Source organism: Sprattus sprattus (assembly GCF_963457725.1).
Source record: "Sprattus sprattus genome assembly, chromosome: 5".
In the NCBI taxonomy this organism is placed as follows: domain Eukaryota; kingdom Metazoa; phylum Chordata; class Actinopteri; order Clupeiformes; family Clupeidae; genus Sprattus; species Sprattus sprattus.
In genome coordinates, this window is record NC_137924.1 from 38,748,085 (window position 1) to 38,773,870 (window position 25,786).

Sequence of the window (25,786 nt, forward strand, 5' to 3'; positions counted from 1 at the left end):
AAATAAGAAACATCCTGTTGTGCTTTTGTGTGTCAAGCTTCTACCACCATATTGTTGTATGACATAGAGAAAAACATTGCTATGGAAAAGAATCTATGGAAATGAGGCATGAACTGTGTAGTAGATCTTGATTGATATGATGATATAAACTGTTGATGGTTGTTCTACTTTTGGTACTCACCGCAAGCATACGCTTATCATGAGTGGCTTGGCAACCCTATGTTCTCGGTTTTAAAACCATTCCTGATTGATTCGATGGATTCGCATGTGACTGTCGGTCTCTGATTCTTGTGCCTTTCCCCTTCAGACTGGACAGTATGACACCTTTGCTGCCATCTAGTCCAAAAAGATCCAGTCTCTCCGAATTCCCCTATTTTGAGCTGCCAAAAACACGAGGTGATGGCCCTGACACAACTCCAGTAGAAGTGTCCCCTGATCCCACCTCTAACCCTGCCTCACCTCTGAGCTTATCACCAGTGGCGATATCTGCCTCCTCACAGGAGTCGAAAGAGACCCCAAAACCGTTAATTTATAAGCCAGTACATCCATCACCACCTAGGTCCATGTCTGGACAGGGTGCTATGGTTGCCATGGAGAGTGAGAAGGCAGTTCAGGCCTTACCCACTCAGTTGCCTCTTAGTGCATTATTAGAGGGAAAGGATAAGAGAGACTGGAGCGAAGAGAAAGAGACAGGAAAAAAACGGAAAAAAAGGAGGGAAAAGAAAGAGCAGAAAGTAACGCTCTCCGCTGAGAGAGATGTGTCCCAGAGTGTAGGGGCTCCTGAAAGGGCTCCCTCAGAATGGGGGTAAGTGTGGCATGGCACCTTTTGACCTAGCCCACACACTTAACTCATTAACGTTCACATTAATTCACTTCAAGGTTGGTGTGTGTTCCCCTGCCTAATTGTATCCATTGTTCATTCACTAAATCTGGTCTGGCTTGCATCAAAAGGAAGCCTGCTGTGACGCTTTGGCTTTTGTTGATTTTTAAGACCTGCAGCATGAGCACTTCCATGACAGCATGAACAGTAGCGCTTTAGGTACCGTTTACTACGTTTACCTTTGGGTAATGGTCTTCCCTCAAACAAGGCAGCACTTCACATGCACTCCGCTTGAATGCTACCAAACAAGCAACTTTGCTTGTAATGCGAATATTAATTTAAGCTATACCCCTGTGGCATCGTCCTTGAAGTCTCTGACTTTTTCCTCTGGTATCCTTATCTCTTAGACCAAATACCATGGTTACTTTGCTGCCATCTTGCCCGAGAGTCTCCCGGTCTCCTGGGTTGCCTTCCGCAATGATGCATAGTAGAGATGAGGCCCAAGATGGAGAGGGGAAATTTGATAGGAAAGTACTGTTGGAGAAACCATCCAAAAAAGTATCCAAAGTCACTGTTTCTCAGGGCCCTGTACCAGAAACAATAACCAAAGATGAAGAAGAGTATGCAGATGCAAGGGGTATGGCATACTTATCGCCGTGCTGTCCAAGAGAAGCCAAACTTCCAGGATTGCCATCTACACACTTGCCAATGGCCGATGGCCCAAGAATTGGAGTGGAACCAAACATGTTGGACCTTCTTCCGACTTGTGTTAGAGTATCCAGTGTTCCTGGTATTCCATCCTGGCAACAAATGAACGTAATACAGTCGAGGGATAATTTGTGGTGTTTAAGCAAGAAACCATTGTGTCAAACCAGTCCAAGAGAAAATACTCTGGTTTTTGCCACCCCAGGCAGAGTATACGAAGACAAAGAATTAAGAAGACATATGATTGCCCTGGTCCCATCTTGCCCTAGTGAAAGCCAAATACCAGGGTTTCCATCAGCACCAAGACCCAAAGTGGATCCAGGACCTCAAATGCCAAGTATGACCGACATTCTACCAAGTTGCCCAAAATGCTCACAAGTTCCAGGATTACCAACCATAATGGCCTCAAATGAAGCACTGGCACTGAAGTGGCCATCTGTGGATATTGTTTTCCTTAGACCCTTTAAGAAAAAGCCAAAGATCCTTCATTTTCGTGACCTTGGCAAATTTTATCATGATATGGAAATGTTAAAAACTATGTTGGTTCTTGTACCAACTTGTCCAAAAAAAGCCAGAATCCCAGGTTTTCCATCTGTTCCAAGAGACCCCAAAAAGTTACGCGCTGATAAGGCTCCAAGCATGGTTAATATTTTACCAACTTGTCCCAAAACCTCAGGAGTCACCGGACTTCCGTCAAGATCAATTGCAGAGTCCACTGGCTGGTTCATGGATCACTCCTGTTCACTGTTTGAAAAGCCAATTAAGAGCCCAGCATATAAGATACACCATTTCCCAGCAGCCCCCGGGTTGTTGGATAAAACTGTTAACATGTCGAACATGAGGCCATCTTGTCCTAGAGCTACAAGGGTACCTGGTTGTCCTTCAGCACCGCAACCTGAAATTGTCAGGCCTCCGAGTATAGTGAACCTTGTGCCCTCTTGTCCCAAAGTTTCTAAAGTTATGGGCCTCCCATCAATCATGGCAGTTAATGCAGAACAGGAAATATCACACTGGTACAAAATAGCCAAGAAACCTTTGTGGGTAAAACAAAGAAAGGACCCATCTAGTTTAGTTAAACCTTTATCTCTAAGAATGAAATTATTAAAAGAAGGTGGAGATATCGGAAGACCCATGGTTAATCTGGCTCCTATCTGCCCAGCGAAAGCAAGAGTGCCTGGTTTCCCATCTGCACCAAGGCCAGAACTGAAGAGGGTACCAAGTATGACACATCTTTTGCCGTCTTGTCCAAAGGTGTCCATGGTGCCTGGAATGTCATCTACCAAGTTAGTGGAAGAGTTTATTTTAGTAAAAGCTTGGCCTACCAGGGAGTCTTTATGGATCAAACCTTTCAAAAGTAAGCATTGTCAAGCCATATGTTTAGAACCAGCACAGTATAGACTGGCAGATGATTCTGGAAGGGATTTAGTAAAAAATATGTGGCTCCTTGTACCATGTTGCCCAGGAAAATCAGCAGTACCCGGGTTTCCATCATCACCAAAGCCAAAACTGGACAACACTCCAAACATGGTGAACCTTTTGCCATGTTGTCCAAAAGTCGCTAGGATTCCAGGAGTACCATCCACTAAAATATCCAAAACTGAGTTACACTCAGCAATAAATTGGCCATTAGGTATTAAACCTTTTTGGGTTAAACCACGTAGGAAGAAATCCTATGAATCTGTTATGGTTCTTCCGGTTCAATACAGAACAATCTTGGATAAAATAATTATCAAAGGAATGTCTTACCTAGCACCATCTTGCCCAGGAAAAGCAAGGATGCCTGGTTTTCCATCTGCTCCAAGACCCCAAGCAGTCAGGGCACCCGGTATGGTTCGCATGCTGCCATCATGTCCAAAGTTTTCAAGGGTGCCTGGTCTGCAATCCACCAGACAATCCCACACAGGGTTTGATGCTGAAGTGAATTGGCATGCAGGCACGAAAACATTGTGGGCTAAACCAATGAAGGTCAACTCATGTCCACATGTATTAGATTGCCCATCCCAATATAGCTCAACAAAGGACAGATGTGTTATAAGGAGCATGGTGCCCTTGGTGCCATCTTGCCCAGGAAATGCAAGATCACCTGGTTTTCCATCTGCTCCAAGACCCCAAGCAGTCAAGGCACCTGGTATGGTTCGCATGCTGCCATCATGTCCAAAGTTTTCAAGGGTGCCTGGTCTGCCATCCACCAGACAATCCCACACAGGGTTTGATGCTGAACTGAATTGGCATGCAGCTCTGAAAACAATCTGGGCTAAACCAATGAAGGTCAACTCATGTCCTCATGTATTAGAATGTCCATCCCAATATAGCTCAACAAAGGACAGATGTGTTATTAGAAGCATGGTGTCCTTGGTGCCATCTTGCCCAGTAAAAGCAAGGATGCCTGGTGTTCCATCTGCTCCAAGACCCCAAGCAGTCAAGGCACCTGATATGGTTAACATGCTGACATCATGTCCACAGTCTTCAAGGGTGCCTGGTCTGCCATCCACCAGACAATCCCACAGAAAGTTGGATGCTGAAGTGAATTGGCATGCAGCTGTGAAAACATTGTGGGCTGAACCAATGAAGGTCAACTCATGTCCACATGTGTTAGAATGTCCATCCCAATATAGCTCAACAAAGGACAGATGTGTTATTAGAAGCATGGTGTCCTTGGTGCCATCTTGTCCAGGAAAAGCAAGGATGCCTGGTTTTCCATCTGCTCCAAGACCCCAAGCAGTCAGGGCACCTGGTATGGTTTGCATGCTGCCATCATGTCCGAAGTCTTCAAGGGTGCCTGGTCTGCCATCCACCAGACAATCCCACACAGGGTTTGATGCTGAAGTGAATTGGCATGCAGGTACGAAAACATTGTGGGCTAAACCAATGAAGGTCAACTCATGTCCCCATGTATTAGATTTCCCATTCCAATATAGCTCAACAAAAGACAGATGTGTTATTAGAAGCATGGTGTCCTTGGTGACATCTTGCCCAGCAAATGCGAGTTCACCTGGTTTTCCATCAGCTCCAAGACCCCAAGCAGTCAGGGCACCTGGTATGGTTAGCATGCGGCCATCATGTCCACTGTCTTCAAGGGTCCCTGGTCTGCCATCCACCAGACAATCCCACACAGGGTTTGATGCTGAAGTGAATTGGCATGCAGGCACAAAAACATTGTGGGCTAAACCAATGAAGGTCAACTCATGTCCACATGTATTAGATTGCCCGTCCCAATATATCTCAACAAAGGACAGATGTGTTATTAGAAGCATGGTGCCCTTGGTGCCATCTTGCCCAGCAAATGCAGGATCACCTGGTTTTCCCTCTCTGCCAAGGTTGGAGTTCAGCCTTTTGCCAAGCATGGCCAACACAGTGCCATTTTACCAGTCTGGCTCTTCAGCAGAAGACAAAGATAAAGCTTTGCTTGGTGAAAGGAATCCATGTCAACCTGTATCGGTGTTGGCATTGACGTCATTTGGACCAAATGAAGTCTCTGGGTATCTTTCCCGACCCTCTCAAAGTCATACAGAACTACCTTTTGAAAAACTAATATTTCTGCCACGGCTAGAGGATATCAGTAGCAGTAAACATACATGTCCATCTGAGCCACACCAGCAGCCTCCGTCTACCCATATGACCAATGATGATGATGCTAAACCAGTCTTAAGCTCTGTACCAACACTTATTATGGAGAACAAGGGCCTTGGGGCAAGAGATAAGAAAGATGAGGGCACTCTGGATCGAGGGTAAGTGTAGGAGACTGAACAAATGTCCTTGGTTGTATTAGACTTTGGAAGCATTTTCTCCTCACCGTTGGTGTCCTTACAATAAATTATGTGCATTTGCACCATTTTCAGGCATTTGCAGTGCAGAATGTGGCACTCTATTCCAGATACACCGTTAATTTTGTCTGTTAGGGAGAGGTGAGTTTTGATGGCCTTCTTGTGATGGTGTGTTACCTAAGTGCTACTGTTCAGTGCTACTGAAACATTAATACTGCATCCAGGGAGCATTTTGATCTTAATTTAAATGATCATTTTAACGACAATAAAAGTGTGTTCTGTCACCTTTTCTTACCATGTTCTTTCTGCCAGTTTGACAGAAGACTGTACTGTGTTTCTATGTATTAGCCAAGTGTGTAACAGAGGGGAGGGTTAGGTTATTGTGGAATACCTACATGAATGAAATGTGACCTGACTCAGCAGCCTGAAGTGTGTTAAAAAATGGTGTGATGTCGCACTGCTTTTGCCCCAACACGTACATGTTCACTCATGATCTGGCATGATTTGCGCGGTGTTCACTTGAGTGATGAGTATTGTTGGTGTGTTGAAGGGCTGAAACTTTCCTAACAAGCACATGTTCTATATCTGTGCCAGCATGGTTTTTCTTTTGTGGCATGCATATAATACAAAGCTTAAATATTTCATACAGAACAAATGTCTCACAAAACTGTCCCTTGCCTTTAGATCTGGAGAAATGACTGCTCTGGTACCAGCATGTCCAAGAACGAGCAGTATCCCAGGATTCCCATCCACACAAATTACTAGCGCAGACACTGGATTAGAGAACTTTTCAGTGGACAAAAGCACATTGTGGGAGAAACCATTAAAAGAATCACATGTATTGCCAGTGGATATAGCAAAAGAGCAAAGAGACATGATGACAGGGATGGTAAACTTAGGACCTTCTTGTCCAAAGAGGGCAAGAATGCTTGGTATTCCATCAGTAGACTCTCCAGAATCAGAGGTACATCCAGTAGAGATGGCACTCAATATGGTCAATCTTACACCATCTTGCCCAAGTGTAACTAGAGTGGTTGGAATGCCATCCATAGTCACTGACATCACTCCTAACATCAAATGGACAGCCAGGTCAGTTGACAGATTGTCGATATGGGAGAGACCTCTAAAGAGAAAATCTTCAGTGACCATTTCGTCCACCCTATTCCCTAAAACATCAAAAGAAAACAAAGAAATTATGAAAAACATGTTTGCCATGGTTCCCTCATGTCCATTAGCCTCAAGCATCTCTGGATTCCCATCAGCAAAGAGAACCAAGGAAGCACAAATGTCATCCATGAGGTCCCTGTTCCCATCATGCCCAAACATATCCAATATCACCGGCATCCCTTCAAAATTAGCACAGCCAGCAGATCAACCTAACATTGAGTGGCTAAATGTCAGAGAAACTCTTTGGGTGAAGCAGCAACAGAAGACACTAGAATTACCCAGGCAGACATTTGTTCAGGACACAGAGATCTGTAGTACAATGTGGGCTCTGGTGCCATCTTGCCCAGTTGCAGCCTCAGTCCCTGGTTTCCCTTCTGCACCTCAGCAAATATCAGATAAACGGCAGATACAAAAAGAGCCAGTCATGGTAAATATTGTACATACTTGCCCAAAGTTGTTCATTATTTCTGGAATACCATCTCAAGATGCAACTAATGTAAAACAAATACCTGACAAAACTGTTCTATGGGACAAGCCTCCTCAAATGAAGAGTTTTGCTATAGAAATGTTACAGTCAGGTGATAAAACAATTGATAAAGATATGGTTGCTTTGGTCCCTTCGTGCCCAGAAGTTGCAAGAGTTCCTGGGTTTCCATCTGCCCCACGTTGCCAAGTTAATTTAGAGCCAAATATGGCAAATATTTCCCCATGTTGTCCAAAGATAGCAAGAGTTCCTGGATGCCCATCCAGAGAGAGTGCTGTGACATCAGAATGGCTCAGTGACAAGTCATCCATTTGGCACAAGCCATTGATAGATAAGACCGTAAAAATTGCAGCTATTACACATGGCTCAAGCCCACAGTATAAAAACATGTATGCTTTGGTGCCAGCTTGCCCAACAAAAGCAAGAATTCCTGGGTTTCCATCTGCCCCAAGCCGTAAAGTTAATTTAGAGGCAAATATGGCAAAAATGCTCCCATGTTGTCCAAAGATAGCAAGAGTTCATGGAATACCATCTCAAGATGTGAATAATTTAGAACAAATACCTGACAAAACTGTTCTATGGGACAAGCCTCCTCAAATGAAGACGTTTGCCATAGAAATGTTACAGTCATGTGATAAAACAATTGACAAAGATATGGTGGCTTTGGTGCCTTCGTGCCCAGAAGTTGCAAGAATTCCTGGGTTTCCATCTGTCCCACGCCGTAAAGTTAATATAGAGCCAAATATGGCAAATATTCTCCCATGTTGTCCAAAGATAGCAAGAGTTCCTGGATGCCCATCCAGAGAGAATGCTGTGACATCAGAATGGCTCTGTGACAAGTCATCCATTTGGCACAAGCCATTAAGAGATAAGACCGTACGAATTGCAGCTATTACACATGGCTCAAGCCCACAGTATAAAAACATGTATGCTTTGGTGCCAGCTTGCCCAACAAAAGCAAGAATTCCTGGGTTTCCATCTGCCCCACACCGCAAAGTTAATTTAGAGGCAAATATGGCAAAAATGCTCCCATGTTGTCCAAAGATAGCAAGAGTTCATGGAATACCATCTCAAGATGTGAATACTTTAGAACAAATACCTGACAAAACTGTTCTATGGGACAAGCCTCCTCAAATGAAGACGTTTAACATAGAAATGTTACAGTCATGTGATAAAACAATTGACAAAGATATGGTGGCTTTGGTGCCTTCGTGCCCAGAAGTTGCAAGAATTCCTGGGTTTCCATCTGTCCCACGCCGTAAAGTTAATATAGAGCCAAATATGGCAAATATTCACCCATGTTGTCCAAAGATAGCAAGAGTTCCTGGATGCCCATCCAGAGAGAATGCTGTGACATCAGAATGGCTCTGTGACAAGTCATCCATTTGGCACAAGCCATTAAGAGATAAGACCGTACGAATTGCAGCTATTACACATGGCTCAAGCCCACAGTATAAAAACATGTATGCTTTGGTGCCAGCTTGCCCAACAAAAGCAAGAATTCCTGGGTTTCCATCTGCCCCACACCGCAAAGTTAATTTAGAGGCAAATATGGCAAAAATGCTCCCATGTTGTCCAAAGATAGCAAGAGTTCATGGAATACCATCTCAAGATGTGAATACTTTAGAACAAATACCTGACAAAACTGTTCTATGGGACAAGCCTCCTCAAATGAAGACGTTTAACATAGAAATGTTACAGTCATGTGATAAAACAATTGACAAAGATATGGTGGCTTTGGTGCCTTCGTGCCCAGAAGTTGCAAGAATTCCTGGGTTTCCATCTGTCCCACGCCGTAAAGTTAATATAGAGCCAAATATGGCAAATATTCTCCCATGTTGTCCAAAGATAGCAAGAGTTCCTGGATGCCCATCCAGAGTGAATGCTGTGACATCAGAATGGCTCTGTGACAAGTCATCCATTTGGCACAAGCCATTAAGAGATAAGACCGTACGAATTGCAGCTATTACACATGGCTCAAGCCCACAGTATAAAAACATGTATGCTTTGGTGCCAGCTTGCCCAACAAAAGCAAGTATTCCTGGATTCCCATCTGCCCCACATCCCAAGTGTTGGGAAATGTCCAACATGATAAAAATGAGAGCTTCTTGTCCAAAAGTGTCCTGTGCTCCTGGGGTCCCTTGCACTGAGAGATTGCACACTGGGCAGTGGCTCTTTAGTAAAATACCAGAATGGGAGAAACCATTGAAATGTCCTGAGTTGTTGATGCAGACTTCCTCTGTTCTGGAAAGTTTGCCAAAGGATAGTCATATAATGCTAAGAATGATGTCTTTAGCATCAACGTGTCCAAAAGTAGCTCTTGCTCAAGGGTTCCCCTCTGCCCCACTCCCAGGAGCGAAAAAGAGGCCACATATGTTTTCACTTCTTCAATCCATCCCAAGAGTCAGTAACATACCTGGCATGTCCTCTTCAGCTATGTTGATTTTTGACATATGTCATGTAAAATCATGGCCAGTGCACTCATGTCCATTGATCAAGAAACTACTGAAAGAGGGGTCTGCCATGATCACCAGCTATCAGTATGACAGTGGGACCATGGGAAACATGTTTCTCCTGAGACAAGCATGTCCAATCAGGGCTACGAATCGTGGCTTTCCATCTGTATATAGGCCCCCAGCAGTGGAGGAACACACAGCAAGTGCACTTTACCCATCATGCCCAAAGGAGGCTTGCATCCCTGGCATTCCCTCTTTAATGATAAACCAAGCTCAATCACTAGAGGCTGTATTATACAAGCAGATATTACTGAAAAGGCCTTTGAGAGTGACACAATCGGGAACTGTACTTCCCTATCCCACAACTGAAAACGAAGACGTTTTTAAAAGTATGGTGGCCCTGCTTCCATCTTGCCCAAGAGAGGCAAGGACCCCTGGGTTCCCATCTGCACCTCCCCCTGCAATAGACTCTGAAAGTCCAGTTTGTCCTGAGACAGCATCAACTGGTCAAACTGAGAACATTGCTGGGGTGATCACTGAGCAAAACCTAATGGAGGCTTTAGACATATCTGAGATGGACACACGTGGGGACATTGAGAACACTGGTAAGAGTGGTATACAGAGAGTGCTCTTTCTACATATGCTGTCTTAATTATCATTTGGAATTGACATCACTTGTGTGTCTTGTTGAAGGAATATGCTTCAAGGTAAAGCCCACAAGTGCCATTACATTAACCACTGGGTAAGTTTGAGAAGGTTGCTCTTTGCATGGATTGCAGTGTTGCCATGTGTTTCTTAGTGCACAGGTAGAAAAATGTGTGTTTGCTATTTGGTCAAACCCCACAAAACCTTGCCCAAGGGTGGTTTCACACAAAGGAGCTTCAGGATTTGAAAATGAATTTTTAATTATTTCTGTTATTGGGCAAACTGCATTAAGTCATATTTTGCTGTGTGTTCTCCTCAAAATCGTTCTATTCTGAAGTCAGAGCTTGCAGGTTTCTTGACTTATATTCAAATAGGCTGCATAGGTTGCATGTGTTTGCCAAGGATCGTTTATGAACCACTTGTTAAACTCTGGACTTTGAGGCAAGGCAAGTAAGGCCTACCAATGTTTTCACATGGTGGAATGATTTGTATTGCATGTGTGGTGTACAGTGTGTTTTCAAGGATGCATACTGTATGCTCTCCACAAACTCTCTCCCCCAATGCCCAATGTGTTGTCCTTCTTGCCAGGGAACCTGGTAGTCCAACCAAAGAGGAATGTAAAGAGGATGTGCACTTTATAAAAGAAGAGCCGTCTCCATGTTTTGATCCAGCAGACTTCTCTGAGTCTGGGCTTGTATTAGATTGGGAAGTGTTGGAAGCCGAGGACTCTTCTGTAGAAAAAGAGGAAGGGTCGTCAGGCCTGGTAAATTCGATAGTTGGTGTCTTTCACAAAGGGTAAGTGAACAGTATGAGTTAGCTTTACAGACAACGTGACATACTCTCCTGGCACTAACTTATCCAGCTCAATGAGCATTTGTTGCCATATGTAGCGCTGAATGAATTCTTCAGAATATTTATTTTGTTCTGTATCACCCCGTAGCATTTCTAAAGCAAATCTCTGGGTAGAGCCATCAACCCTGGCTCTCTCACTGCAGAGCACCTCCTTGTGTTTGTTCATGGTGTCAATCCTCCAACTCTCTTATAGTTATGAGACTGTTGCCGCAATATTACAACCCTCAAGCCCAACTGATGTGGACGATCTCGAGCATCTCTCCTCCTCTGTGGACCCCAGTGATGCTGATGGATGTATTCAAAGTCAGGAGGAAGCAAGTGGGGCATTGTCATTCCTTGGAGCAGAGGAGGACGAGGTGCTTCCTGGAAGTGCAGAGCCGTATATGTTCCATTTGTCTAAGGGCAGATTGGACTCTACATCAGAGGATGAGTGTTGGCTGGTTGAAGGTGATGGCTTTAGCATGATGAAGAAATGGCCTCCAGAGGATGATCTGTATGAGATCACCAAGGCGGAGGACTTCAGTGGGACAGAGGAAGTGGTAGAGGAAGCTTTGTGTGTTGATTCACTTAGCCAAACCACAGTGAAAACATCTCGACAGGAGGAGAAATCAGGATCAAGGGAGGTATTGGAACAGTGCATACCAGCACTCACTGTTGACACACAGAGAATACAAACTGAACGGACCTTTCCGGAACAGGGGTGAGTGTCTATTAGGCACATCTCACCATGATTTTTTGGGTGGCTGCACGGCTTAATGCATTTACTGTCCACTCCAGTGCATAACTTTCCCTTCCCTCACGTTTGCATCCTCACATGCATAAACAGTGCTTTTGACACTGATGTTTGTGTGTATGGTTGTGTGCTGTCTGTGGTTTTAGAGGAAGGGAATGTTTGGAGAATGTTTTATGTATGTGTTTGATTTGGTTTGGATTCATTTGAGCTTCAGCTTTCACAATTTGTCCTGTATTACCTGTCAGGGATTAAATGAAAGACGGTTAAGGATACAATGAATGCATTTCTCAGTCATTCATATTGATTCTTTTGCCTGATTTTGCCATTTTTCCCACAGCCCCAAGCACCCAAGTGCAACAGGGGTTTCTGTTCCTTCTCCACAGCTCACCGCTGAGGAGAATCGATTTGTCTCACGGGAGTCTCCCAGTACTGATGAATCAAAGCCGGCAGTGGTTGACCTGGTTCCACCACGACGTACAAAGAGAAAGGACAGTTTGAACAGAGAGGCTCTAAAGGCTGTTGATTTAGAATCAGCTAACACTGTGAGGGTTGCCCTCTCTAGTGCTGACCAACTCACTCCACCTCAGCAAAACAAGAAGAAGAAGGCAGAGGGGTCTCATGATGTAGAGGTTGCTAATGTTGAAAGCGCGCCATTGACAGAGTCTGTTGGAGGTGACGGGCAGCAGAAAATAGCTTCCTCCTTGTTGGAAACAATGGATGTGTTTTCCTCTAAACTCACTCTGGAGGAAAAATCTCCTCAGACAGTGGAGGACAAAACTGATTCACCTCTGACCTCTGAAATGCCTCAAGTGCCTACAATTGGAAGTGTGCCCTCTGAGAAAGTGAAAGAAGAACCCAAAAATTCAGATCTATCACTCCCATCCTTCTTTGATGATACTCCACCACTCAGTATAGGTACACTGGAAAACAAGGGTCCATCAAAAGACATTGACTCTCATTCTGTTGCACACAATCTGACTGTACCTGCAGCTGAATTTGTACCACCTCCACGCAGCAGGAAAGAAAAAAGGCCCTCTCCTCTTCTCACAAAAGATACAGCCACCTTGTCTGCTCAGTCTAGGGGTCGTTCACCTGCACCGAAAGGACCGGTGGTGCCCAAGCGCAAGAAGAAGGGCAGGTCTCAGTCATGTGAAATCTCTGTAGTAAGCAGTACTGAGAGTTGGAAGGAGATGAAGGCGACGACCCCAGAGTCAGATAAACCTCCAGCCAAAGTATTGGATCTGAGAAAGCCAGACACAGACATCTCTGAGCTCATAGCTGGAGTGAAGATGCGAAAGAAACAAGCACAGCTGCCTGTTCCCATGCCCCGTCAGAAGAACCGCCTTAGCGGATCTTTTGTTGATGACATGCCAGCAGTGGACAAAGAAGCCTGGGGAAAGGCGGTTACTGAGGGCCTAACAAACGTTCACGTTCACATGCCTTGGATGAAGAAGCGATTGAGTGGATCTTGCCTGGATGATGCGTCATCAAGTACAGAACCTCCGTCATGTGCAGTGGAAACAGCAGTGGAGATGGAGGCCAGGGTGAGAGAGGGCCTGTCAAAATTACCAATTCCAATGCTTCGTATTAAGAAGCGCCTCAGTGGGTCTTTCCTGGATGAACCTTCATCTGTTGCAGAATCTGGTGTTTGTGGGATACAACCAACAACAAAAGCCTGGGGCAAAGGGATGACGGAAGGCTTGTCAAACTTGCCTGTCCCCATGCCTCGTAATAAAAAACGCCTCAGTGGATCTCACCTGGATGTCATGACATCACCTTCAGACTTACATCTGGGTGCAGTGGAAACCGCAGTGGACAAAGAGGCCAGTAAAAAGAGGATGGCAGAAGACCTAGCAAACCTACCAGTTCCCATGGCTCGGATGAGGAAAAGGCCAAGTGGCTCTTTTCGAGATGACATTTCATCCCCTACAGAATCTCAGTCATTTGCAATCAAACCAGCAGAGGACATAGCGGCCAAGGTGATGGAGGTCAGAAAAGGCCTATCAACCTTACCCATCCCCATGCCTCGTATGAAGAAACGACCAAGTGGAGCTTTCCTGCATGACACGTCAGCACCTATTGAATCGCTAGCATCTTCAGCTGAATCAGGAGTAGACTTGGATGACAGCAGGAAGGCAGTGGAGGCTCTTTCAAGCGTGCCTGTCCTCATGCCTCGTTCAAAGAAGCGTCTCAGTGAAAGCCTCACCGGTGGGAGCTCACCTGCAGACTCCCCACTGTCCTCCCCGATAGGCTCTTATGAGACTAAAGATTCATTTTTCTCAAAACTGTATCGACCCTCCAACGAGGGCATCTGTAAAGACTCTTCCCCTCCCATTTCTGTTGAAGCGTTTGGAAGCAGTGATGGGAGGGATGAGAAATCAGAGACCTCTGTCACCACAACGGCCTCTGAGGGGCAAACAGAGACAGCTGTCTTACTTGCCGCAGACGTGACACATATGGACAAGGATACATCCTCCGAGACAGCTGTCTTACTGGCTGAAGACGTGACACAAATGGACAAGGAGACATCCTCCGAGACAGCTGTCTTACTGACTGGAGACGTGACACATATGGACAAGGACACATCCTCCGAGACAGCTGTCTTACTGTCCGGAGACGTGACGCATATGGACAAGGATACATCCTCCGAGACAGCTGTCTTACTGGCCACAGACGTGACACATATGGACAAGGAGACATCCTCCGAGACAGCTGTCTTACTGTCCGTAGACGTGACACATATGGACAAGGAGACATCCTCCGAGACAGCTGTCTTGCTGGCCGCAGACGTGACACATATGGACAAGGACACATCCTCCAAGACAGCTGTCTTAGTGTCTGGAGACGTGACACATATGGACAAGGAGACATCCTCCGGAGCCAACACTGAACCACTGCCAGGAGACGCAGCTTTGTTGACACTAACAGAACCTAATGCACCTGAGGGACCCGAGCAGACAGTTGACATTTTTGACCAGACAAAGCAAAAGGTGCCTTCAGGGGAATCTGATGCTGGAGAGCCTGCTGATGGCTCTGAGGGGCCAGAGGCAGACTCGGGGCAAGCAGGACGGCACATGCCTGAGAGCAAAGAGTCTGTAGAGGTGACAGCTACAGGTGACAGTGTCTCATATGATGAAAGGTAAGTTGAGTAAGAGGCCAAAAATAAAAAGTTGGGTGATGTGATTGCAGATTGTGCATTCCGTTGTGATGCAAATTCATGAATAATAAAAAATATATATATTGTTTTCTATCTAAAAACAATTATTTTTAAGCACACAGCCTCAGCAATGCTGGTTATAAACCATTATAACAGTCATATCACACCGATGAGACTGGTGGTGGTCGAAGATTTGTTCAGTACATTGTTGTATTGAAAGTGTTTTGTAGAATCTGAGTCGATTTAACAGTTGAAGTTAACTGTTAACCTCATTCTGTGAACCTCATGATTTATCAAGATCTGTGTGTTTTACTTTTGTTTAGCCAGGAGGGGGCAGCAGAGGACTCCAGTCTCCCTGTGGCCAGGCCTCGCATAAAGACGCGGCTGAGTGGCTCAGTCCCAGAGGACTCGTCCCCTACCGGTCAGGAAGAGCTGACAGATGTTCCAGCTGTCGTGCCACGACGCAGCAAGAAGAAATTGATAACAGACCCTGTGGACCTTCAGGCAGACACAGCTAGTTTTCAGGAGGTATTTAACTTCAGAATAATTTGGTTGATTACATGCAAGCAGTTGGGGATATAGTTTAATTTAGTGTCATGTTTTATTATATTTTTATAATAAATTGCCCCAGTTCTTTGTGTGCACTATGTTACCTAAATTATGGTGAACATTTTGCCATGTTGTCCAATTCATTTATTAGTTATATTATGTTGTCTTTATAGTGATTGGTATTTTCACATAGGTAACTTAAACCACCCTGGGCAAGAGATCTAGCTTAAAATGTAAAGGTTTAACAATACTGAATTCATTGATTCCTCACCCCCAACACACACATTTCCCCAATGTTATTTCATTTTTCTCAAAGGCACCCAGTCTCGTAACCTCCAGTCAGTCTCTGCTGCAGTGGTGTCAAGAGGTCACTCAGGGTCACAAAGGGGTGAAGATCACAAACTTCAGCACATCATGGCGAAATGGCCTCGCCTTCTGTGCAATCCTGCATCACTTTCACCCAGATAAAATGTAAGCTTCTAAGGCATTAAAAATAAAGTAGAGAATTGAGGGCAGTTTTTTGTCAGTAGTGAAATGTTTTTAGTAGTGGAATGTATAAGATGAAAATTTTTAGTAGTGGAATGTATAAGATGAAAAAATCTAATTGCCATTTTTTTTTCTTTACAGAAACTTTGAAATGTTGGACCCTTATGACATCAAGCATAACAACAAGAAGGTAAATACATTTAAGTTTCAGTGTATTTCAGGTACTTTTTCAATGCACTAAAATGCAAAAGAAGTGTCCTTCTTTGGGCCTGAAGCTATTTGGGGAGCCACCAACTCTATGCAGTGCAGATCAAGTTATCAACAAGTTCTGTGAAAAGCAAATTTCACCTCTTTCGGTAAATGGCAGGTTTTTCATATTGCAGCCACACTCTTTATTGGCATCCGAAGAAAACTAACTGAAAGTTAAATTACTTTCAGCTCTTTCTAAATGTGTCAAATGTATATAATGTATATCTAAATATGTATACAGTATATGTGTGAGTGTGTGTGGGTTTGTGCATGTATATGTATGTATGTATGTATGTATGTATGTATGTATGTATGTATGTATGCGGCTGCCTTTAAACTCACTCTCACTCATTCATCCCTCCTGTCCTCAGGCGTTTGATGGCTTTGCGGAGCTGGGTATCACACGTCTGATGGATCCCTCAGACATGGTCCTGCTGTCTGTTCCGGACCGTCTCATCGTGATGACCTACCTCAACCAGATCCGCACAAACTTAACGGGCCAGGAGCTGAGCGTGAGGCAGATCGGACGTGATTCCAGTGAGTCCAGTTACGCTGTTGGTACCACCCAGGCCCCGGACACCGAGGCCACCGCCCGCTACTGCGACGAGCAGCTGCAGAAGAGCGGCATCACCCTGGAGGCCCATGGTAGTCGTCCGGCGGAGAGCGGAGGGTCGGAGGAGAGGGATGCCACCAGCGCTACCAATGGGGACTTGGCGCCACCCCCGCGGGCCAAAAGGACGCAGGCGGCGGCAGCAGTAGCAGGGGCTTCAGGTGTGGGAATGGGCACGCCAGGATTTGTGCCGCCCCCAAGGTCACAATCCACCTTGTCCAAGTCAGGGTTCAGCCACGTGAAGGACGCAGACCTGGTGAGGAAGAGGCGTTCGCAGATCAGAGGGGACTCCATGGACGAGTCGGAGCTGTCAGAAGCCCCAAGCAGATCAGAGGTACTGCATCATTCTGGAAGGTTTTAAGTAGCCACTGAAAAGATATGGATATTACATTTTGAAGTGGTTCTTAAGGCTTTAATAAAATAAATAATTGGTTTGTCCATATTGCAAACATAGATTTTAAAAGAATTTTCTTTAACATAACAAAAAGAAGACACTGTTGGGGTATGTATTAGACTTAGACTTCTATGAATGATGGTTACAGCAATCATATATGTTTTTATTGTTTCAGTTCTATATTTGTGGATTTTTCCTTACGTGTCTTAGTACACACAAAAATGCTAAGCAAGTGAAAAGTGTTTTTTGAAAATCTGGTTTTAATGTTTTGGAGACACTGGAGCTTTTGTACCCATTCCCTGTTCCTGTTATTGTTCTTGAACAGATCGCCTCGAGCCAGATGAGTGTGTTGCGCCCTGACTCACGTAAGGATGTTGATCTGTGTTCTCTGTAATCATTGCACCACATACACAGTCTAGACTGAGAAATACATAGATACTAACATGCCATTTCAGATGCTTCTTCTCAAAGATCATCACTGTCACCAATCATCACTGTCAGAAAAAGGCCATTGCTAGTCATGGCTAATACTTAGAAAAATGCTAAGAAATATACTCAAGTTTACTCAGAAAATAGATTTAGCTTCTGTCAAGTACAGAACAAATGTAGCAGCTACGAAGATAGTGTTTCGGGAACATAGAGTTCAGGGCACAGTGTAGAGATTTAGCTCCCTAAGGAGTGACATCACTCCCTGTTATTAAGATGGCCACTATGATTAGTTTCCTGTCAGGGTTTACTTTATAAATCCACTGCTTGTCCACATTACCAAACCACCTAAAATGTTAGTAGTTTTTAGTTGTATTTAAATGGCTATTACTGTCTGCTGACCACTGTACTAGAAAATAATGCCAATAATGTGTTTGTGGGCATGTGTGTGTGTTTGTGTTGGGGTGTGTGTGTGTGTGTGTGTGTTTGTGTTGGGGTGTGTGTGTGTGTGTGTGTGCGTGTGTGTGTGTGTGGGTGTGTGTGTGTGTGTGTGTGTGTGTGTGTGCGCGCGCTTGTGTGTGCGTGTGTCTGTGCGTGTGCGCACGCGTGTGGTATGTGTTTAATTTTCTCCACACAGAAAACATTGAGCTGGAGGAGGAGAGCAGAATGGCGGGAGAAGAGTGTCAGGTTAGTTTACAAAGAAAACCAGCAGTCACAGACATTTTTGCATTAAAATGATAAGGCACTTATTCATACTACAGTCCCACTCCATGCTTGGTAAGATATGGAGACAGACTGTGAGTGCTGTTTCCATAGTGAGATATGGAGACAGACTGTGAGTGCTTTAAGTAGTTAAATGAAAGCTTATCATAATTCCACAGAATGCTCTCAAGAGGAAGTCTAAATAAATGTGGTAAATATGAAACTTTGCATTTGTGTGTGTGTCTGTGTGTCTGTGTCTGTGTGTGTGTGTGCGTGTGTGTATGTGTGTGTGTGTGCGCGCGTGCATGTGTGTGTGTGTGTGTCTGTGTGTGTGTCTGTGTGTGTGTGTGCGTGTGTGTTCCTCTGTTGTCTGCAGGACACCAGCCAGTATGTCCTAAGTGAGATGCAGGACCTGGAGATGGAGCAGAAACAGATTGACCGCAGGGCAGGCTACGTGGAGAAGAAACTGAGAACACTTATGGAGAGCGGTATGTGTAACCCCAGAACAGTTTTTTGCTAGTGCTCTGTCAACACTATACAGCCAATGTGTATTGACTTTTCTGAATAACTATGGCTATGTCTCATCATTTTTGTGGGTAATAGTGGGTAATAGTGAGAGATCCCTAGATGAGGATACTTGTAAACAAAATATACAGTTGCACCCATTCATTCATTCATTCATTCATCCATTCATTCATTCCTTCATGATTAATTTTTCATTCATTCATTCATTCATTCATGCATTCATCCATCCATCAATCCATCCATTCATTTATTCATCCATTCATTCAGACTTGTTTGTCCTCTGTTCTATCTAAGTGGGAACTCTCTGGTTCTCCCCCCACAGGTACTGACCGTATCGAGGAGGAGAAGCTGATCCAGGAGTGGTTCATGCTGGTCAATAAGAAGAACGCTCTGATCAGGAGACAAGACCAGCTGCAGCTGCTGTGAGAGAAACTCCTCTTCTCAGACCCCCCACCCCCCCTCTGACTCTCTTTCTCTGTTGCTCTATGTAGCCATCTCTCTTTCCTAGTCAATGTTTTCTGTTTGGTCCTTTTTGTTTCTTCTCTTATCTGTCCTTATTCTTATTCTATCTTTGCTGCTCTGTATGTCTGATGTCACACAGACGCCTGAATGTAATATCTAATGTCCCTTCACGCATGGGCTGGAACAAAAGCACATTGCAGGACACAAAGCCCAATACCCTATGAACAATTCTGGACCAAAGATCTAGATTAATCTTGATCCATTTCAGTTATTGACACAGCCTAGACCTTTTTGTCTCTCTCTGACACGTTTCATCCTTAATTAGACGTGCGTCTCTTCCTGGTCCACAGGCAAGAAGAGCAGGATCTTGAGAGGCGCTTGGAGTTGCTGAAGAGAGAGTTGCAGGACCTGATGGCCGTGGAGGGTGAGCACAGAACACTAATGTTCTCTCTACACACACACACACACACACACACACACACACACACACACACACACACACACACACACACACACACACACACACACACACACACACACACACACACTTATACTGAGGGATTCTGGCTGTAAGGCTGGGAGTCCAAAGGAAGAATTGGGTGAATTAAATAATTTATCCTATTTATACTTTTTAGTGTTTACCTCCAATGTAGTTGATCAGTCAAGACATTTCATTTCAAATATAAGTTGTGCTTGTTTAGTTTTGCACTTACATATTGTTACAAGTTACATTGCTAGTCGACCCTCTAACCAACAATATAATCTAAATATGAACTACATGTTGAAGTCATCATTCATTTAATAATTTATCTGAAAAAAAAACACAAAGACCTGTCAAAGTCAGACTTTTTGTGTATGGACTGACATTGGTGCTGTAGAGAAACCAAGATAGTGGGTGGCTCTGGGTTTAAGATGGATACAATACATCCATGCAACCCTTATGGACTGTTACATGAAACATGAACTGCCTAATTTCAAAATATATTAGTATTATGCACCATATCAGTCACTACATAGACAGGTGTCATATAAGTACAGGTCTATAGCATGAATTCAGACTATAGACTGATGGCTGCAGCATGTAGTTTTTACTGTAGTACTCTGTAGACAAGACACTTTATCTTTGACTTGTGACTAAAAATGTTTGCACACCTATCATGTCTAGACTGATCAAGTACAGTTGAAATAAGTAAAAAAAAAAACAGGAACAGAGAATGAGAAGGTGTAATGAGGGGATCCGATTGTTTTCCCTTCAGTATTTTTATAATATAACAGGCCCGAATTCTCATCTGCCATTCACACCCAGTCTGACTGCCTTGCCCATTTGCGTTCATGTTTGCGTGTGTATTTTGTGATGGGTATAAGCAGCTAGGCAGCCAGAGTAAAAGGACGTGCACGTGCACGTCTGCAAAACCGACAACCTCCCGTGCATGCCCTGCCCTGTGTCCCTCATGCAGTAAGTCCTAAACACTGTTTGACTGAGACGCCTGGACTCCCTGGAGTCTTTTTGCTTTTTGAATTGAAATATCTCCCCCCTAACTACAGCTGGAGTGGATGCACCTCACGTTCTCTGTCCACTCGCTGTTGCTCTTCAATGTTTTTTTTCTAAAGTACGCCGCTGTCGACTCTGGTTCGAGCTGCTGAAGAGAGAGCTGCAAGAACTCATACCAGAGCAGGGTGAGACGCTCGTGCTACAAAAAAACCCCACTAAACTGCACTGTGCCGTTCATATTGTGAGCCTGTTTGGGTGACCAGAAGGGGAGTTTAATTTTACAACTTTGGCGCTTATGAACGGTTGACTGCAGAATTTGGTAATGTGGTGGTGTGTGCCTGTGTTTGTGCTTGCGTGCGTGTGTGCACGTGCGTGTGTGTGTGTGTGTGTGTGTGTGTGTGTGTGTGTGTGTGTGTGTGTGTGTGTGTGTGTGTGTGTGTGTGTGTGTGTGTGTGTGTGTGTGTGTGTGTGTGTGTGTGTGTGTGTGTGTGTGTGTGTGTGTGTGTGTGTGTGTGTTTGTGTGTGTGTGTGTGCGGGCGTGCGTGCATCACCATAACCTGGGAGGAGACAATGAACCTTCCCCGGGTCTGCCTGTATGCTCTGACCAGAGAGGACCAGTGCACCTGCTTACTCTACCCACCTGCAGCATGACTGCATACCAGGCTAACAGGTCCATTCACAGTTATTGACATTTAAGTGGCGAGACTAAATAGCTGAAACTACAAATGAATGTCAAAATTTTCAAATTTTATTCGCTTTACGTGGTTACCAGGAATAAGTGTTGCTAGTATTCATGTTCACCAAATAGTTCCACAGATGAACTATGACCCTTGAAACACAGAACTATGTGACACATGGTCAGCCGTGGGAGGTTGGGTGCAGACAAACAGACTCCAGTTCTGACTGAAATGTGATGTGAGAATATCTTAAAACAAGTGTTCTCAGTAACTACCTTAGTAAGATCAGCAACATGGATTCAACTGCTTATCGAGACCTTTGGGGGACTACACACCATTACATATTCACTCCAGCAATATTAACAGTTTTCTAACAAAGGGAGTAATGATGTGTTTTTGTGTAGGCTTCACTTCTACACCAAACCATGCCTGATTTCTGAGGGTTTTGGGTTATAGAAAAGTCTTATTTGGGCACTTGTACTTCCTTCATTTGTTCATTAATTTCTTTTCTGTAACCTTTGCTTTTCCTTGGAAATAGGGAAATGGAAACATGTTGTAATGCTCACGAGTTATTGGTGACATTGGTTTAATTGGACAGGATATGACAAGTGACTCTTAAAAACTTCATGGTGTGTTGCTTAACAACAGTTTTACCGATTTGCCATAAGAGGGAAGTGAAACCTTTTCTAGACAGTGTGGATTTATTAGATATTTACTAATTTATGGGAAAAGGAGTCCACTAGGAAGGGATGACACTTGGGACATTTTGGAAACATTTCTCCCTGCGTATTTTCTGTAAATGCTAAGCAACAAGGTCAACTCAAAATGATGACGGCTGCACGTTTTTGAGTGTGCAAGCATTTAGTTCCACACGTTTGCAGCATTTCCCAATAATCAGCGCATGACTGTTACTGTATATCATCCTAAAGCCCATAATACACTTTTTTGTGCATTCTGACTGCGCAGTCATCTCTTGCTGTAAATTAACTGACAATGAGGGAAATGGGGCAAAGTCTATTTGAAAAACGACAACAAGCCCCTCTAAAAATAACCAGTACAAATTATGCCACAGTTGATGACCACAGTCGGTGTAATGCCACACTGCGCCTTCCCGAACTTTGCAGAGTGTTTCATTGACTTCTTGCTTTTCATCTTGTTTTTATCTTTTCCTCTCTCCATCTCTCCCCCACTCCCTCCATCCTCTCTCTCTCCCTCTCTCTCTTCCTGTTCTACGCTGTAGACTGGCAGAAGACCCAGGCCCATAAGCATCGGGAGCAGCTGCTGCTGAAGGAGCTGGTGTCACTGGTGGACAAGAGGGACGAGCTGGTGCATGACATGGACGCAAGAGAGAGGGGGTGAGAGACTGTCGGCATTAGCAAGCCTCATTATTTACTATATGATCTGATCAAGTGGATTGTAATTGTTTGGATCACTGAGTACTTGTTGTTGAGTTTATGCTTTCGTTCCCTTTGATTTGGTCTTGCCACCTCTGTACTTGTTGTCTTTGTTTGGATCTTTTCACATTATTCCTCTCCTTTTCTTTGGTCTCTCTCTCTTTTTTCCTCCACTCAGGGCCCTGGAAGAGGACGAGAGGCTGGAACGTGGCCTGGAGCAGAGACGCAGGAAGTACGGCAGCCGCAAGGAGAAGTGTTCAATCCAGTGAGACCAACGGAGAGAGAAAGAGAGAGAGAGAGAGAGAGAGAGAGAGGAGGAGTAGCAGACCTGATCAGAGGGTCAAAGGTCATCCGTAGACCTCCTCTGATTTACTCCAACTTCCCCGTCTGCTCTCCTGGTGGTTCTGGGCGATGTGGCACTGGCAGTACTGGATGGGTCCATGGATGGGTCCAATGGGGCGCATCAGTATCTTCAGCTGGCATTTAATCTCTGAAATGATTTCAAGACTGTTCATGGAAAAAGCTGTGAGGATGTGTGATTCTGTGTGTGTCTCACTGGACTGTTGACTACTCCCTTGTACAGTGCCCCTTATCCATGTCCTGTGTTAACTGACAGTGGACTTTGTACATCCAAAGTGTCATGAATCTCGCAGATTGTGCGCGTTGAAAGTTAGCTATGCGTGTCTGTACGTTTGCCCGTCTCCAGCATGCCTTACTGTTTCATACACTGTAGACTGCTACAGCGCATGTGAAACCAGTAATGGAGTTCCCCAGTGGAATAGAACTGCATGCAATTGCTCCTGCCTACACCAAAGATATTACTCTGTAGTTTCTTATTTTAATACACCAGGCTTCTTTGCCATTTTTTAAAACTAACACTGCCCTGTCAGACCCACGTAAAAGATAGCTGTTGGTTTGACCGTTTGTTTCGTTTAACAAACAAAGCCAACAGCAGCTGATGTGAAGACGACATTAAGCCTGCAGTAAGTTGCTGGAAAGTGAATGGGATGGGAATGCGAGAACCTTGTGGAAAGGTGTTTTGTGTGAGAGTGAAAAGCTTGTAAGCTCTGCCCCTTCTGGGAGAGCCCGTCTGACCCGAGGGGAAGGAACAATAGTGGAAGTGGGAGTGTGTGTTACGTCACACAAAGCTGGGTTATGGAGCTCCACATAGCACATTAACTAGAGTCTATATCATGCTACAGTTGAGAGACTCTGTGTTTGTTTTTGCATTTTTGATTATTCAATATTTAAATAGGAGCAATAGAGAATGAACATATGACCCAGAACATATGTATATGGTGATATACCTTGTGTGCTTCATCATTTAAGAAGTAACACCAGCCATCTTCGACTAGCCGAAGTGATGGTTTCATGATATCCTAACAAACTAATGATACTTTGGTCTCAAGATTGTAGGCCTATCTGTTTGAAATGCTGATATGTGTATTTATTATATTCATTTCGCAACACGTGCATTCTGGGTCATGTAGAGTTGTCCTCACATAGACCTTACCACAGTATTATTTCAAGAAATATCTGACTTGGTGAAGGATGCAGAACTGTGCAATGGGAAACCAGCAGCAAAAAAACTAACATCAAAGCACCATGAGATTTGTGTATAAGCAGATTTAAGCGTGAATGTGTTTGCAGGCATGCATGTGTTTTTTGTGTGTGAATAGTGTGTATGTGTAGGTTTGGTTGACTTTTTAAGTGTGTGTGGTATATAAGTTTATATCCCATAGCCAAGTTGGCACTGACAGTTGCATACTATTATGGTACAAGTGTACTATTTTTGTGTGATAAATACTAGTAGGAATTGAATGACTTATTTTTTGGGAAAGTCATCTGACATGCTGCATTTGCACTATTTATAAGGACCCCCCTCCCCTCCCCCTCCGGAAAATAAAAATATTTTGATTGTCTAAGATGTTTTTGTTATTTCTCATTCATGTTTCACACAGAGGTTTCAGGAAAGTATGTTGATCGTAAAGTTAAGTGTGCAAAATCGAAATAGGCCATTTTAGGTCAAGGCCAAATACCTTGATAGGAAACTATGAGACCATTTTGATAACAGCATTTGCTATCTTCTGGGAATGCCGTAACGCCCTGGATGTTACATCTGACAAATATGTCTTTCTTCAAAACTATGCACCTGTTGAAATCCTCTTAGAAGTGACTGCAGTGAAAATAATTGTAAGGCTCTGGACCCCCTGTAATTGAAAGCCATGACTTATTGTATTTATTGTTAGTAAAGCTAAGTTTTATTTTAACATAAGGCGGTATGAAGGGTTTCCATTCCTATGTGCATTCCAAAGGGCACTGACATTTTTGTTGGTCTGTGGGGTGGACGCCCATCTGTAATATCCTCCCCCAAGCATAACATCCTGCCGTCATGATATTGTTTTGTTGTAAGAATGTTTGTTGTGATGTTTATCTCCTGTTTACATGGGGTTGGTATGAGACAGAAAAGAGATTACAGACCTTAAAGGTGTTGCATATTATTTTGAACATTTATCAAGCTTCAATCTTGTTGCTGATTATATTGGGCTACGAGGATAACTAGTAACTCTGTTATGAGAAGTGAGACCATCTATAGAGTGAGAAACTATGAATAGGTTCATAAGTCATTTTTTGTACTATATTAATGAGTCATTCAAGAACCAGCTACCGTTGTCACACGGCAACGCAATCCTCCACTTCACCAGTGTGTGTGTTTTGTCAGCATCTTTTGTCTGTCTTCCCATGAAAGTGAGGAACTAGAAAGCGGAAGACACCAGACCACATTCTGGGACATGACAATTCTGCTAATTTTGCAATGACAGATTTCACAAATCCTGAAATTTGGTGCTGAGAGACAAAAGTGTCTTGTTTCTTAAAAGGTTAATATCCAACAAACAATGATCCAACATTTGTTTAATAATACTTTCATTGAAGTTGAGCTGAATACTAATCAGTAGAGACATACCGTATGTTTGTTGCATACTGGAATAATGAGGAATACAACAATACACCCTAACCCTAGAGAACTCAGGAAAAT

The 25,786-nt window shown here is 44.0% G+C and overlaps 1 protein-coding gene across 4 annotated transcripts in view; it reads left to right on the forward strand.

The window, feature by feature from the left end:
* ehbp1l1a (EH domain binding protein 1-like 1a) overlaps window positions 1–24,674 on the forward strand; it is a 44,401-nt gene extending 19,727 nt beyond the window's left edge. For 2 of the 4 annotated variants that reach the window (XM_080838934.1, XM_080838936.1), the window contains 20 exons: window positions 308–805; window positions 1,228–5,253; window positions 5,365–5,430; window positions 5,974–10,001; window positions 10,090–10,138; window positions 10,630–10,836; window positions 11,087–11,593; window positions 11,964–14,765; window positions 15,107–15,311; window positions 15,649–15,803; window positions 15,960–16,008; window positions 16,439–17,011; window positions 17,397–17,436; window positions 18,135–18,184; window positions 18,576–18,687; window positions 19,047–19,146; window positions 19,537–19,610; window positions 20,798–20,863; window positions 22,596–22,710; window positions 22,928–24,674. In XM_080838934.1, the coding sequence (XP_080695060.1) occupies window positions 308–805; window positions 1,228–5,253; window positions 5,365–5,430; window positions 5,974–10,001; window positions 10,090–10,138; window positions 10,630–10,836; window positions 11,087–11,593; window positions 11,964–14,765; window positions 15,107–15,311; window positions 15,649–15,803; window positions 15,960–16,008; window positions 16,439–17,011; window positions 17,397–17,436; window positions 18,135–18,184; window positions 18,576–18,687; window positions 19,047–19,146; window positions 19,537–19,610; window positions 20,798–20,863; window positions 22,596–22,710; window positions 22,928–23,018 (13,813 nt within the window). In that variant the 3' untranslated portion in view covers window positions 23,019–24,674. The remainder of the gene's footprint in view (window positions 1–307; window positions 806–1,227; window positions 5,254–5,364; window positions 5,431–5,973; window positions 10,002–10,089; window positions 10,139–10,629; window positions 10,837–11,086; window positions 11,594–11,963; window positions 14,766–15,106; window positions 15,312–15,648; window positions 15,804–15,959; window positions 16,009–16,438; window positions 17,012–17,396; window positions 17,437–18,134; window positions 18,185–18,575; window positions 18,688–19,046; window positions 19,147–19,536; window positions 19,611–20,797; window positions 20,864–22,595; window positions 22,711–22,927) is intronic. The other 2 variants (XM_080838935.1, XM_080838937.1) reach the window with 2 other exon arrangements.
* The last annotated feature ends 1,112 nt before the right edge of the window (window positions 24,675–25,786 follow it).